At 38.3% G+C, this 16,505-nt stretch overlaps 1 protein-coding gene across 1 annotated transcript in view; it reads right to left on the bottom strand.

The window, feature by feature from the left end:
- Positions 1 to 16,505, bottom strand: part of LOC129772853 (kinesin-like protein CG14535) — a 458,100-nt gene that overhangs the window by 196,359 nt on the left and 245,236 nt on the right. Inside the window, exon 5 of the mRNA XM_055776367.1 lies at positions 11,566 to 11,791. Coding sequence (XP_055632342.1) covers positions 11,566 to 11,791 — 226 coding nt within the window. The remainder of the gene's footprint in view (positions 1 to 11,565; positions 11,792 to 16,505) is intronic.

Below are 16,505 nucleotides of genomic sequence, written 5' to 3'. Positions count from 1 at the left end.
TTATTTTAGTCTTATCAATTTCCCAGATAATGAAGAGAGGTGTGATAACTGCTAACTGCTACTTACCTAATTATTTTCTAGATTTTAGTACATTATTATGTTAAATCACAATTAAACCGTTTAACTTAAAAAGTTTTTTTTAATTATTTTATTCAGCTATTGCTCCATAGTTGCTCAGTGTCAATTTAGGCCATAAATGCACTAGAATCATACATAAAGGGTGTGTCACATCAAATTGCATCACGGAAAAAACGCTGTAGAAATTCGCCCAGTAGACCGATCCTTTTGAAAATTTTAGACAGTAAAATAAAAACCATTAAACAACTTTTGGCATTTTCTTTTTATTCATACTTCGAGCCTAAGCCCGTATGCTCGCACCTTCCTCTTTACCCCGTCCATAAGGTTCTGTACAACGTCAGGTTGTAGTTTTTTTTTTGAACAAAAATCCATTTTCTCTTGAAGTCCGCCTCCGATTTGACAACTTTTGGGTTCTTCCGGAGGGCCTGCTTCATAATCGCCCAATATTTCTCTATTGGGCGAAGCTCCGGCGCGTTGGGCGGGTTCATTTCCTTTGGCACGAAGGTGACCCCGTTGGCTTCGTACCACTCCAACACGTCTTTTGAATAGTGGCACGAAGCGAGATCCGGCCAGAAGATGGTCGGGCCCTCGTGCTGCTTCAATAGTGGTAGTAAGCGCTTCTGTAGGCACTCCTTAAGGTAAACCTGCCCGTTTACCGTGCCGGTCATCACGAAGGGGCGCTTCGCTTTCCGCAAGAGCAGATCGCTTGCCACACCATGTACTTTTTGGCAAACTTGGATAGTTTCTGCTTGCGAATCTCCTCCGGAACGCTGAATTTGTCCTCTGCGGAGAAGAACAACAGGCCCGGCCGCTGACGAAAGTCCGCTTTGACGTAGGTTTCGTCGTCCATTACCAGGCAATGTGGCTTCGTCAGCATTTCGGTGTACAGCTTCCGGGTTCGCGTCTTCCCCACCATATTTTGCCTTTCGTCGCGGTTAGGAGCCTTCTGAACATTGTATGTACGCAGGCCCTCCCGCTGCTTGGTCCGCTGGACGAATGAACTTGACAAATTCAGCTTATTGGCGACATCCCAGACCGAACTTCTCGGATCACGTCTAAACTGCTTAACTACGCGCTTGTGATCTTTTTCACTGACGGAGCATCCATTTTTGCCGTTCTTCACCTTCCGGTCGATGGTTAGGTTCTCGAACTATCGTTTTAGTACTCTGCTGACCGTGGATTGGACGATTCCCAGCATTTTACCGATGTCCCGATGTGACAACTCCGGATTCTCGAAATGAGTGCACAGGAATAATTCACGACGCTCTTTTTCGTTCGACGACATTTTTCCAAATTTACGAAAAATTGACAGTGAAGCATGGCCAACGTGATCTATACACTCTTATCTGATTATAAGCGAAAGCTGAAGATATAATTCCTAAAAATTAAATTTCTACAGCGTTTTTTCCGTGATGCAATTTGATGTGACACACCCTTTACGCAGTGTTGCGTCCAAAAAGGAATATGCTTTCGATTGCATTATTTGAGGTAGATTCCCTGTCCCTAAGTTGAGTTATTCCAAATGTTCAGTCGCAAGCGCACTGAAGAAAGGATTGATCGCAAACTGAAGCAACGCCCTGAAGTGCATTTCATCGCCTTCCTGTTCGAACTGGATCGAACAGGAGAAATGCAATAACAAAGAGGAAAATAACATGCTGCTCTGCAAGAGCAGAAAACCAGCCTGAGGGCATCCGTATACTAGCACATAGGATTTGACAGCGTCAAACATGTCCGGGTCGCAAATGCAATTTGCGACCACTGTCACTCGCGAGAACTGCCAAACTCTCAAGCTGGTGTAAAACAAGGCACTTAACATACTACCAGGTGGGTCAAAACGTGAAGTGGTTTTCTGCAGCCATTTAAAAAATACACAAAAGTAAATTAAGACGATTGAGCACAATTTGTGGAATATACTGATACTTTATGAAATACTCATTGCTATATTCATTATATTCATTACGTTTTACGCTGCAAGCGTTTCATTTATTGTCTTTGCGTTGAAGGCACCATAATGATTTGCGCCATTTGGAAAACGAAATTAAGGACGAAATTAACACACTTCTAGAACAAAAAATAATGAATGAAAATTTTCGAATAAAGCATGAGCAGCAGCTAAATACAACTGAAATTATTGAAATAATGCAGAATTCATTCAAACCCTTTTATTTCACTTAAATTCTTTCAATTTCTTAAGTTGGTTTACATTATAATATAATACTACATTTCAAGTGATCAACCTAGGGTTCTACGTTTTATATTATCATTCAGACCCTTGTGATCATCATGATCATTACATTTCACATAAATTTTTTTTTCAAAAAACAATTCTTTTTTTAGTTAGCGAATGGGCGCACCTTGTTCCATAGATTTGCCTTGAGTTCGCCGAGTAATTTGATAGGTTTGGCAATGACAGCTAAATTTGTAGCACATCTTGACTCGCGGATCATATCCCCTTACCCGGGGCTTGCAGAAAACAGTTCGAATTGAGACAGTAGAGCGTCAACAGCAACAGCGAATTGAAGCAGAACACAAAACGAAATTGAAGTGGTTCAAATTTGTACTATTTCATGTATAGTTTAATGTATAGTATAAAGTTATGTGAATTATAATGTACATAGTTTAAGTTTAAGAGTGTGTAGTGTTTTGTCTTCAAAACAACGTGTCCCTCAATCCGCCACAGTGAGGTTAAAGTTTCCATGCGAATGGAAAATCCCCGCTGCATCGCGCCCACGGGGGGAATTTGGTTCTCTCGCTGGGCAAGCTGCGTTGAGGCAGCTTCGGAATCGCGCAGTGGGATTATGTCAGCAATTTTACAGTCCACTGCATTTAAGACGCTACACCAAACGTATGATTTAATTGAACATTTACTTGAATTTGTATTGTAGTTTTGCCATGTAATGCATGTTACTTCGTCCTTAGAAATTTTATGTACATAAGGAGGGCAATGATAAGTTTTAGAGCTAAGTACTACCTATTCAAAGTGTATTCTGTCAACACTAGGTTGACTTTATTTTCTAATGTTATAGGTTTTGACGTCAAACTGATCTACTGGTTAAAACAACTAAATTGCACTCGAAAAGCAAATCTCTTAATCAAAAACGTTCCCAAACTTCCAGCCATGATCGCACAGCATTGACTTTAGCCGAAGAAGTTAGTTAGCTAACTTCGCTACTTATTCTATTCCCATATTTACTCGAGCTAAATTTTCTCGTCCAAAACACGGCGGGCGGCGGGAACAGTGTTTCTCGACACGTCCTTGCCAGGCACCCGGTACAGGTTCGTGTTTCCGAGAGCATGAAATTAGCTTTACAACTTGCCGTTACATAGGCACCGAACGTGCCACGTCACGACTTCTCACTTCTGAGACAATCGAGACAGTGGGGCCACCGGTCGAGAGGCTAGGCCAAGCCAGGCCAGACACTCCACATAATGGTGAATGCGGGTACAAGAAGACGGAGAAAAAAAACTCATCTTTCGTTATTTCCACTCCGATTGCTGCTGGCCGAAATGAAATGGTACACCTGTCAGGTTGTCAGAGCAATAAAACGTAAATAAAGCGAAACGTCCCGCTCGGACTAATGAAGATCCGATGCGATGTGGTTCCGTTCCATTGTTCTGCTGGGACCACATGGGAAATGATTACTTTCTGGTTGATTTGAAATTGGCAATGTGTCCAAAACGTATGAGTGCGCAGTGAAGGGAACGCATGGTGGATTGTACTATGAATCATTTTTCTCTCCAGAGATATCTGAGGGATGCATTCAGATTTGCATCGACATTGGCAAATTATACGGTTCATATGATGCAACAAATAAAAGAAAGCACCCAAACTGTTTAGCTTAAGTGGATGTCTCGAGCGTCTAAATGGATCTGAATTTCCAATAGGTTTCCTCCCCAGCTGGGTGGCGGGTAAGGGAGCGAGAGGTGTCGAGAATGAGTATGACCTTTTAGATGGCATTCTCGAGCTGATATAAGACCAATCCCTCCAGCGACAGCGTATAGAAAAATAAGATCGAAACGAACCGACCGAAGGAAAACTCGTATACAAACATTTGCACATTTATAAACTCTTAAGTGGAAAAGAGATTCTACGGCTTTCACTTCTCCAGCCCAGTCAACACCCTCCCCTGCTGCGTTTCACATTTTGTTGAGGCACCGAACCTGATGGAGAACGCAAAGCTAAACAGAATGCGAATGTTTTGTATCCCATTGTGAAGTGGATTGCTACTTTTGCTCTCGTACCGAGTGAAACCTGATGCAACTTTTCCGAGCACTTCTCGCCACCGCGTCCCCACCACCATGATGCCGGCTCACGTTTCAGGATGGCAATAAAATCGTTCCGTAAAGCGTCCCGGTAAAAGCTGAAGATGTTTTTGAAGATGGAAAATATATAGATCGAATGCGGGTTGATTGTCGCTGCTGCATCGTCGGCGAACCGGGCTGATGAAGGTAGAAGAATAGTGCACGAGGAGAAATAAAATATTTAGATAAGTTCTACATTCCTCCAAGGGCTTCAGCGGTAAGTGTTGAAGCCTTGAAGCCTTGAAAGCTTTGGAAAATCTAGCGAAATATGAAGAAGAAAAAATGAGAAAATGATCTGTAGGCACCAAAGGGAACTGCCAATATTCCAAGAAACAAATTTTCATGTATATTGAAAGCAATTATCGCGATGTACTAAATTACGAAATCTACAACAATTCAAAAGCTATAGCGCCATGCCCCACCGAATTATTAGGAAAATAGTTCAATAGAAAAATAGTAAAAATAGTCTCACCCCACCTCACCCATTTTATAAACTTGGTACATACGATGGAGATTACTTGAAATTACAATTTTCAACCCCGCCTGACCGATTCTAATTGGGAATGATTTTTATGAGGGCTACAATATAATTGATGTTTTTGAATCTATGACTAAATCAGCTATGTTTTTTTTTCTATTATAGTGGCTTTCAACACATTTCGGCTGGTTCGTCACTTTTACTTCCATTTTTGGAAGAATGTTGGGAGTGAGAATTGTACTCGTGATCTCTGCGTGAGAGGTATGGATGTTACCACTACGCCAGATGTAATGAAAATATAATATTCGATGGAAATGTTGTAAAATCAATGGATCTCATAGGAAAACTTTTGAAAAATGTACTTTAAGAAAAACTCACTCAAAAAAAATTTTTTTTTCTCTCAGATCAATCGAATTTTATTTTTATTATTAATAAACTGACCTAATAGAATAAAGTTTGACGGCTAGCGGTGCCATGTCGGACTCACGAAAATGCAGATATAAAGATTTTAAACGGAACGAAATTCCAAAACTTCGCGCAGTTGTAGCTTAAAAAAAATTAAGTTCATGAAGTGAGTTCATAAAGCATGAAGTTTTAAAAAAAATCGTAGAGGGTCAGGTCAGAATCAGCTATTCTCGGTTGATTTGGCATGGAATCGCTCTCTGTATAAATCAATTAACAGACTTTCTCACGAACTACGCTACCACTTGTCAGATGGTTTACGGAAATTGTTCGATGTTATTTATTACTATGTTCGACATCATTTGCGGGCTAGTATAAATTCTTTTTATCTTCTTCTCTTGTGTAGCGAAGCCTTGATTTTTTCATAAACAAGGCGATGAACTCGAATTTGTACAAAAAAAAAGCTTCAGGAAACGCGTCAAAAATAAAAATAAAAAAAATAATGATATTTTTCCCGTTTCATATCCCTCCTATCCGATCGATAAACTTTTACTTAGTCGCGGCAATACATACACACACTCTTTACAGACACACGGGCCAAAGGTTGTGCAGTCCACTGATCATTCAACAAGAGCCAAAGGTTGTACCGCTCATGACAGTTCTACACGAACTGATGATTTCGCCGGCTAGTGACCATTCTATCCTGGATTCCTCGACTCGAGAAAGACGCACCACGCTAGATATGAGGTACAGACTAGGGGAGCGTTGCTGATTAATGGTCAGCTGCATCCCAATAGGAAGTATCCCGTGTCGGGCACACGTACAGTGCATTGGAGACAGCAACATCCCAATTACGAAAACACTTGTAATACTAACCTCGAGCCAACCACGAGTAATCGGTTACATATTACTAACATAGATAATAAGAAAAATTGTCAAAGTATTGAACTCACGGCTCCGTGAGGCTAACGCCATATGAGCCTTTATAAAAATATATATTTTGGAAAAAAAAAGATATTTTTTATGCAGATACGATTTATTATTTTTAGTATGATTGGTTAAGTTCTTTTGTATGTCATTACATGTCAAAAGTCCCGGAATTTCTAATGAAAACAATAGTTTTTTTAGGCAAAGCTGTATTTATTCCTTAACATGGTTTCCTTCGAGGACAATATACTTGGTATAGACGAATTGCATGCCAACTCGTCTTAGGAGTTGCCAGCACCATTTCAGATAGCAGTGAAACGTTGTGGGTGTAAATACATGGATCATTTAAGCAACTTTGCATATTTGAAATATTCGAAAAATTATTAAACTACTTTTTGGAAAAAGTCAAATTTTTATTCTTAATTTTTTAGAAAAATTTATAACATAAATACAAATTCCAACAAATCGTCCATACATCGAAAGATGGGCACTTTTACAGGGAAAAGGTTTTTCGAACAACAACTTTTTCATGTTTTCTTTGAAAAAAAATACAACTAATCCTAATTTTGTTTAAAGTCAAGATAGCGATATAGTGTATTCCACAAAGTTTTAGATCTTGTTAAAATAGAAACTTTCTCATTGACCATCTTTGTGTTGTTACAGAATTGCTACGTCCACGCAACAATCATCAACAATGGAGATCGATCCACGGTCGAAATAAGATCGATTCATCCATACAACTGCTCTGCTCTGCAAGACACATCGGGCTGCTGTTCTATAAATTACTCAACAATGATCAATCAACTGTCTCCGCTGTCCGGTCTAACTGGATAATGGAAGAACAGATAGAAAACTCTCACGCCTAAATGGCTATTGTGTGAATGTACCATATGTAATGGTATAGAAGGAATACTGGCGAATGGCAACTGTGTGTAATGTGCTAATTATAGATATGATAATCATGTGACATGTGCACGATTAAAATTCGGCTCTGTTACAGCTAAAATGCTAATGAGCCTCAAATAAATAAATGGGATAAAAAAAAATAGAAACTTTTGTCGAAGACATTAACTTTCTATCTTTTATAGTTTTTGGAATATAAGTCATTTTTATATGAAGACTCCTGAAAAAAAAAGATGTTTTGCTCGTAACATTTTTCTGTTAAAATTCTCACGTTTGACATATTCTTAACATGTTTCTGAACAGAGAGAAAAGTTAGCAGAGCATGTACACTGCGATAATTTATACATAAAAATGTTACGAATTAAACATTAATAATATTTTTTCAAAGAAAAAAATGAAAAAGTTGTTGCTCGAAAAACTTTTTCCATGTAAATGTGGTCATCGTCCGATGTATGGAAAACTTGTTGGAAATTTTAAGGGCTACAGATATAAATAGATATTTTGTTCAGAATTTTAAAAGCATATGTTTTCGAGAAAAATGAATTTTAATTTTTAAAATATTTTTTTTTCAATGAACTTTTTTTTCAAAAAATTCTTTGGTAATTTTAAATTTTTTTTATCCCATTTATTTATTTAAGGCTCATTAGCATTTTAGATGTAACAGAGCCGAATTTTAATCGTGTACATGTCACATGGTTATCATATCTATAATTAGCACATTACACAGTTGTCATTCGCCAGTATTCCTTCTATACCATCACATATGGTACATTCACACAGTAGCCATTTAGGCGTAAGAGTATTCTTTCTGTTCTTCCATTATCCAGTTGGACCACCGGACAGCGGAGACAGTTGATTGATCATTGTTGAGTTGTTTATAGAACAGCAGCCCGATGTGTCTTGCAGAGCAGAGCAGTTGTATGGATGAATCGATCTTATTTCGACCGTGGATCGATCTCCATTGTTGATGATTGTTGCGTGGACGTAGCTATTCTGTAACAACACAAAGATGGTCAATGAGGGCCCTGAGTTTTGAACTCACGATCGATCGCTTACTAAGCGAACGCGCAACCAATGTGGCTACGGAGACCCCCATTTTAATTTTTAATGAAAACCAAAATAATTTCCTACATTCCATTCTTTGACTAAAATTTTGTAGGTCTGATAGTTTTTTTGTAGTTTGTTTATAAATTGTGAATTTTTACAACTTTTTTTTTTCGAAAAATCATAATTTAAAAACTATAAGATCTACAAAAAGTTGGTCAGAGAATGAAACGTAGGAAATTACTTTGGTTTTCATTTGAAATTATCAACAAATTTTTTGAAAAAAAAAAATGTCATTGTAAAAAAAATTTTGAAAATTAAAATTTATTTTTCTCGAAAACATATGCTTCTGAAATTCTGAAAAAATTGATATAAATAACCCTTAAAATTTCCAACAAGTTTTCCGTACATCGGACGATGGCCACATTTAAATAGAAAATGTTTTTCGAACAACAACTTTTTCATTTTTTGACGTAGAACTACGTCTTTCATTAAGGGTGCCAAATCAGAAAACAGGTCACGTTTTTATGAAATAAAGTTAACGTTAATAACTATTTTTGCCGCGAACGGATTTTGGCGATTTACAGACCAAACAAATTGAAAATTCCCTAAGATTTGTTTGATATGTTATACATTACAATCCATAGTCAGTATATGGTTTAAATTGATGAAAATTGGAAGCATTCCCATTTCCTTATTTGTGTGCTTTCCCGAACAGAGCTGTCAATAACGAGCAACTTATCGACGAGCAACGAAGGTGAAATCGTAAGATGTAATGTCTCCGTGAACAAAGGAAAGAAGAAGAACAAAGGGTAATATTTCCCTAGAGTATAAACAGTGGATCTCGCTGAGGCAAACTTTCATTCTTCGTGAGGAAAACGACTGAATAACATCGTTGCTGGGCGAGCTGGACGGCGAGGGATCGAATGCAAGGCAATGGCAAGGCAATGAGGGTGGAGGAGTAATATGATGGATAAAGTTTTCCAATTACCTTTTTGAAGGTTGGAGTCGAATGAACTGAAAAAGTTTAAAGTCTCAAACAAGGAAGGAAGGCAAACTTTCAGTATGGTTCTGTATTCAAAGCAATGAATATCGCTTGTTCTTTCTTGTTTTGCGTCATCACATCTCTTCGTTTCGGATTGAGCTGTGAACGTGAACAAATTACTCACTCGCTGATGTCTCTGGCATTGCAATCATTGCATCAAACTGACGCCTTGACTGATGCATTAAGGTTCTGAGCTACACAATTGTGTGGATAATCATCAAGCTAGGCTATCGTCAGCTCACCAAGAAAATAAATGCTCTGGAATTTTGTCAGTGATTTGGTTTCGCATGACTGTAGGAAAATTCTCTCCACAAAGGATGGCAGCTAAACTAATTTAGATTGACAATATTAACAGAAAGGGCTTCTGTTGAGAAGAGCGCGAAACGGAGAGTGTGTGTATATTTAGTTGCTTCAAGCCATCGATATATGGATATTTGTGTGCGTACGTGCGTGCGTTTGGTGTTGCAAATTATGCAGTCGTATTGATAAATATAAACATGGAGGGGAGATAGCTGGAGGTAGTAACGAATCTCTGCTGAGGCAAATATTCAGCCTTTTCCAAGCAGTTAAAATTGTTTGTTTTCTGTCATCAATGCATTGAACTGACGCTATGGTGAAGCAGGCGTTAAGGTAGTGCACCAAAAAATTATTTGGGGAATACCAAGTTATTCAATAAGTTATATGAAGTCATTAATTTATTTGATTTCGCATGCCAGTCACAAAACTGCTTGCAACTAGGATTGCATTTCCGGTAATCTTGATCATAATGAAGCAGTGCAACTCTTTTCGAGGTTGTTGAGATTAACAGATAGAGTTTATTTCGTTTATTCAGTCACCAAGAAAGTAAATGTCGTTCTGGAATTTTGTATGTAATTTGGTTTCGCTGGCCAGTAGCAAAAATGTCTCCACTAAGGATGACAGCTGCGCTTATCTCGAGCATGTATTGTTCTGCGAGCACAAGAATGAATCATCATACAATTATCGTCAAATGATGCTACAATAAAAAAACATTTCAGGGCGACCAAACTGGTAGAACAGTCATTTCAAAAATTTCGTAGCTTTATAAAATAATATCCGCAGTTATAAACAAGCGACTTGAATTAAACCCAGAGCGTAGTTCTACGTCAATAATGCGGTCTTATCTTGAACACAACCTCCTATATTTTTTTCTTTGAAAAAATACTATTAATGTTTAATTAGTAACATTTTTATGTATAAATTATAGCAGTTTACATGCTCTGCTAACTTTTCTCTATTTAGAAACATGTCAAACGTGAGAATTTTAACAAAAAAATGTTACGAGCAAAACATTATTTTTTTCAGGAGTCTTCAAACAAAAATGACTTACATTCCAAAAACTATAACAGATAGAAAGTTGACGTCTTCGACAAAAGTTCATATTTTAATAAGTTCTAAAACTTTGTGGAATACACTATATCGCTTTCTTGACTTTAAACAAAATTAGGATTGGTTGTATTTTTGTCAAAGAAAACATGAAAAAGTTGTTGTTCGAAAAACTTTTTCCCTGTAAAAGTGCCCATCTTCCGATGTATGGAGGACTTTTTGGAAATTTTAAGTACTATTCAGATATATATTTTTGGGAATTTTAAAAGAATACGTTTTGGAGAAACATGAATTTTAATTTTTAAAATAACTATTTTTGTCAGCGAAATTGTTTTCAAAAAAAATTTTTGGTTTTGATGATAATTGGCTGTTACAGTATCAGAACCATAAATATAATTTACAAATTTTCCCTTAATAAAAAAAACTGTGAAATTAACCGATTCATCCCTTTGTTAACTACTGTTTTGAACGCATAAATCTGACATAGTTTGATCGGTACTTTACAAGATAAAGAACCTTACAGACATCTATCGAGAAAAGAATGGCTTCTTCCCCCAACCTAATATGAATGCACTGGAACTTTCTCGATTGAAGACCAAAACCATCCACCGTAAAAAGTGACGCCTTTTCAAAGTGGATGCTGTGAAGTATTTGTATGCTGAAAACATGTCACATTGCCAGCACGTCTGGTAAAAAGTTACATTTCCATTGTCCAATTGAAACCTTATTAGAGTAATAGAACCAAATGGCGCACATACAAAGTTTGCTTGCATTTCCTTCGCAACCGGACCTCGACAACTATTACTCGTTGCACAATAAAACTAGCGTTGGGAATAAATTGCACGTATTATGGCAGCCCAGCCGAAGAAAGAAGAACGCCCGCCCTCAAGAGGGGGCGAATGACAAAACTTGAGAGTTAGAGTGCAGTAAACTGTATTTCTGCTGACGTCGGTTGGCACAAAAAAACGGAAACCCGTCTCAATTTGTCATGGAATTGAAAAATAAACCGAATAAAATGTTTTCCCCATCCCCTCTGACTCACCTTGCCCAGTCCTACGACCTCTCGGTTGGCCATCCTGCGAGCCAACCCGGCGGGCACCGGTGGGGGCGTTCGTTGGATTGCACCGCAGTAGCCACCGATTTCACCACCGCCCACACCAGCACCGCTCATTTTTGCACTCGAATGTTGGCTCTGGTGATGCTGCTGCTGCAGCAGCTGCTGTTGGTGCTGTTGAATCACACCGCCCGAAGCTAAGCGTTGCGCAGCTCTGAAATGAAGCATTAAAGAAAAATATGTTATTACGCGAGAAATATTGGTTTTTGGCTTTATTTTGACCCACGCGAAAAATTGAACGCCGAAATTGAATCAATTAGTAGTTTTCATTTTTCATCGCGTATTTCGCGTGAACTTCGGAAGCGAACAGCGGATTGATTTCATTACGAAAACTCTATTTGTGTGCGATCATTCAATTAAAAATTATTATACACAATTTTTCTCAAGCAACTGGGTAAGTTTCAGCAGCCTGTAGATTCCAACTCAAAACCATGCAAGCGGAACCACATACATGTAACCACCAAAGTGATTCCGTTTTTGAAGAGTACATACTTAAGCTCCATCACTTGGGAAGTCATTTGCAGGATTTGGTTGTCGGAAAGGAAGAATCACGAGATGACAGCTGACAACCGCTATGCTTGCCAAGAAGTTTATTTTTACTCTGCTTTTTTCGGGTACCACCATCCTAGCGCAAGTGCGTCTTCAGCGGGGCGTTAAGAGCTTTGCTAACTTTTCCTCCCCCCACAACGGATCAGCCATCGGGACTTCTCTGTCGGTTTATTCCTTCTTTTGCCTTTTCTCGCTGTTCCCGGATTCACAATCGGGACGATAGGATATTATGTTTTTGTCAGAACTTAGCTCCAGCATTTGACAAGACATTTCCAAGGATTCCTTTTGTACTCTGAACTGTGCCGCTGTAGGTGGAAATCATGTTGCACCACCGCCAGCACCCATTGAGGCTTATCCTGTGAATTTCCACTACGGGTTTTTCCGAGTGTAGCAGAAACAAATCTTAACCAAGCAAAGTTAAAAAATATATCTACACGAAATTAAACAAAGACAAAGGACAAACGATCCATCTTGTTGTTCAAACCCCACTTTGCTCGTCGTCTTAGGATCAGAATGACCGCGCGACGAGATCCCCTGCCAGGTTGGATTTGTGCCAGGAAAGTTTTCTTTCCTGTTTTTATTTCGCTTCCCTTCGCGGACACCGGAACTTTTGTTTCCTCCCTCCCCCTCCAGCAACAACACCTTGGCCAATGTGGCATTTGTGTTGAAGTGTTGTTGCCGCAGGTTGCCGAGCGCGTTCAAAGAAGCGTAAATGATGAAAAATACATTTGACGGTTTATGTTTAGTATTTTCTTGGCCCCCGGCCCCGCTCATCCGTTTTGTGGTGGACATCACGACGGATTGGCCGGAGCCGGAGTCACCCTGGGGTGGAAAAGTTTTGTAATTAAACTGTCGCTGGTCGCGCCGCACTGCAGCTTATGTGGTTTGAAGCGGGATTAGATTCTGCTTCGCGAAGTTTGCGACTTCTGTCCGAGAAAAGGATACACAATGGGAGAGAAATATGTTTTCAACTGAATAACCGTAGAAATCTGAAATGTCAGAGATATCCGACTTATAATTCGTTTGCAATTTGCTTTCGGGACTTTTGACTTCACAACTTGAACATATATTCAGGTATACGTTATACTAGTACACCCAAAGTTAATTTTTAACACATTTTCTAGCATCCCGATTTATTACATTAAATGAGCTGAAAGATAACATAAAATGTTTTACTCCCCAATATTTGTATGGGAGCCCCCCTTTAGAGAAGGGGAGGAGTGTCTAACCGCCATAGAATCGTTTATCGATCCCTAAAACTTCCATACAAACTTCATTTGTATAATATATATGCTAGAGCCAATATGAGGGACGAAACAGGAGACACATTTAAATGAAAGCTTTTCGTATAGTTTACCAAATACACGGACCAGACAGAGAAAGATATATTCTCGTTCGTGTTCTTCTTTATCGGCTTAGAAAACACCTTCCAACTTCATTTTATGATGAGGTGTATTATCACGCTTCTTTATAATAGCGCTGGCAGCTATATGGATAACGTGGTCGTGTAAAGTAACTTTGCATTCCAGCCGGCCTCGGTTCGATCCCCATTGACGTCGCATGGACTTTTTTTTTGCACAATCCCAAATGAAAATAGGAAAGAAAACAGAAAGAGATGTCTGCTTGCATACACACAAACCATTTTTAAGCTTCAAAACAGCTCATTATTTGCGCATTTGACTCTCATGACCAGGAAATGGCATCTTTTCTGCCAAAGATGGTATGTTTTCTGCCAACGCTAGTTTGGGTGTACGTTTATTGTATGCCTCTGAAAAACAGATTTTCCAAACATTGACGCCTATGTGGACTCTTACGTGTAAATCCATAAACGTTCTCATGTTTTAAAATTTTGAAAAAAAACAACAATAAAAAGACCATTTTCTGAAGGTTTATCCTCAGTTTGTAATTCAAAAAAATACTTATCGAGTTGATCGACAGACGTCTCGCAGACAAAAACAGACGTCGTCGCAGACAAAATCGACTTTTTCGCTGTTTCGCATTCTACACAATGTAATACGCTTGCTCAACATGCAAATGATTTTTTGTTCGAAAACATTTGAGCAATTTTGAATATATATATATTTTTACATAATTTTCGCAGCAGGAATTTAGTTTCCAATGACAATCCACTTTCTTTAGCCCAAGTAATAACTTTTTCGATTCCACATAAGGCTGTTTCACTTAGAACCCAATGTTCGGACTCTTCATCTTCAACAACTTGATATAGTTCCAAAACTGATGAAGCATTCCAAGAATCCAAGAAGTTTACGCAAAAGCTTGGCTTGTAGTTGTACGTGACCATTTGAATAAAATTTTGGTCCATGACCTGTAACAAGACGATGAATAATTTTTTTTTCGATTTTAAAAGCACTGCCTCTCCCCCACGGGGCGCTGGTCAATTTCTGGCTACGACACTGCTATCTATATCTATAAAAATGGATGCCGTAAAAATGAAGCATACATTAGTGCATAATTCAAGAACTAATCAAGCAAACGAAACCAAATTTGGCATATGGAGGTTTTAGGGGGGCAAGAAACATTTCTAAGGTGGCTCAACACTCCTCCCATCTTTCTAATGGGGCTGCCATACAAATGAAACACAAATTTCTGCATAACTCGAGAACTAGTCAAGCAAATGGAACCAAATTAGGCATATGGAAGTTTTAGGGATCGATAAACGATTCTATGGCGGTTAGACACTCCTCCCCTTCTCTAAAGGGGGGCTCCCATACAAATGAAACACAAATTTCTGCATAACTCGAGAACTAATCAAGCAAATGAAACCAAATTTGGCTTGTGGAGGAGAATTAGATATAATTTCATTAAACTTAGGCAAATTATTACCTACTTGATAAATCTAACTATTAAGCGCAATTAGATTTAAGTAGCACTAGGATTTTAGCATTGACGTCGGACTGTGAGTTTAGTTAGATAAGTTTTAATTAAGTAATAATTGACTGGTTTAAGCGTAATTTTTCTACCATTTTGAATTATATTATATTTAAGTTAACTGTACGTTCCAATAGTGATAAGTATGAACTTTAGGGTTAAACAATTCTTTTGGACTTCCTTTCTATTCCACTTTTATTTCAACACTGACCTTTGTCCGTTTCAAAGCTATTTTTTCCTTTCTCCGATATCTTCTCCTTTTTCCTCTTCATCCTTCCTAGAATCTATACCTATTGACCACTACTGACCACTTGGCCAGGGTGTAATATTCCAGTCGAGGTATGGCTTATCCGCACAATAATGCGCGGGGCTATTCTGTTCGCAACCAAATGAAAAATTTCAAATGGACTGTGTTCGAGCATCCTCCTTACTCCCCAGACCTCGCCCCTAGCCACTATCACTTATTCCCGGTGATGAAACAGACATTCGGCGGTCAACGATTCGATAACACGCAGAAATTCGTGACGCAGATACATCGTTCTTCAAAAAGTTGAACGCTACGCACTACGCTCGGAATAGAAAAACTCGTGCCAAGCTATGAAAAATGCCTCGTACGTTATGACGATTAATAGAAAATTAAACGTAGATTACGAAAATCATTTTGTTTTTTGTCCTAACTTAATTTTTTCGCCATTTCTGAGGCACTGAAACTTATTTTTTGAACGACCCTCGTATAACGTATAAATACATATTTTCTGACATAAAATCAAAATGAAAAGATTCATTCAATAGTGAGCAGAACTTTCTATTATTGAAATCGACATAAATTTTTACAGTTTAACTTATCATCAGTTCGTCATCCACCCCAATGGTATCGTTTTCATATTCATAAACCCACGCATTGCCAATTCAAATATACGTTCGATGACTGCTGGTTCGAAATCAACCGGGACAAATGAATAAACAAGGAGGCCAGCGGGAGCCAAGTTGGCAAGTGAATAAATCCGTTTTTTTGTATTACGTTGGAGAATAAGTAAATCCAAGTAAACCTCAAGCCTTTATTTATTTTTTTTTCAACTTTCATTTATTCATTTATTACTTATAGCGTAAGGACAATCCTTTTTACTTGCTACAATTAGTTCAGTTGAGCTTAAATTCAACGTTTCAGCGTTATTCAGAGGTTTTTGCAATTATAATTCCATGATTTAAATAATTATTTTATTTTATTGCTGATTTCTTGCGTTTAACCATGTCACACATTCGCGACGGAACCTAGTTATAAAGGGAGCGTCACATCAAATTGCATCACGGAAAAAACGCTGTAGAAATTCGCCCAGTAGACCGATCCTTTTGAAAATTTTAGACAGTAAAATAAAAACTGTTAAACAACTTTTGGCATTTTCTTTTTATTCATACTTCGAGCCCAAGCC

The sequence above is a fragment of the Toxorhynchites rutilus genome, chromosome 3 (assembly GCF_029784135.1).
Source record: "Toxorhynchites rutilus septentrionalis strain SRP chromosome 3, ASM2978413v1, whole genome shotgun sequence".
Lineage (NCBI taxonomy): Eukaryota > Metazoa > Arthropoda > Insecta > Diptera > Culicidae > Toxorhynchites > Toxorhynchites rutilus.
This window is presented reverse-complemented; position numbering and strand designations above follow the sequence as displayed.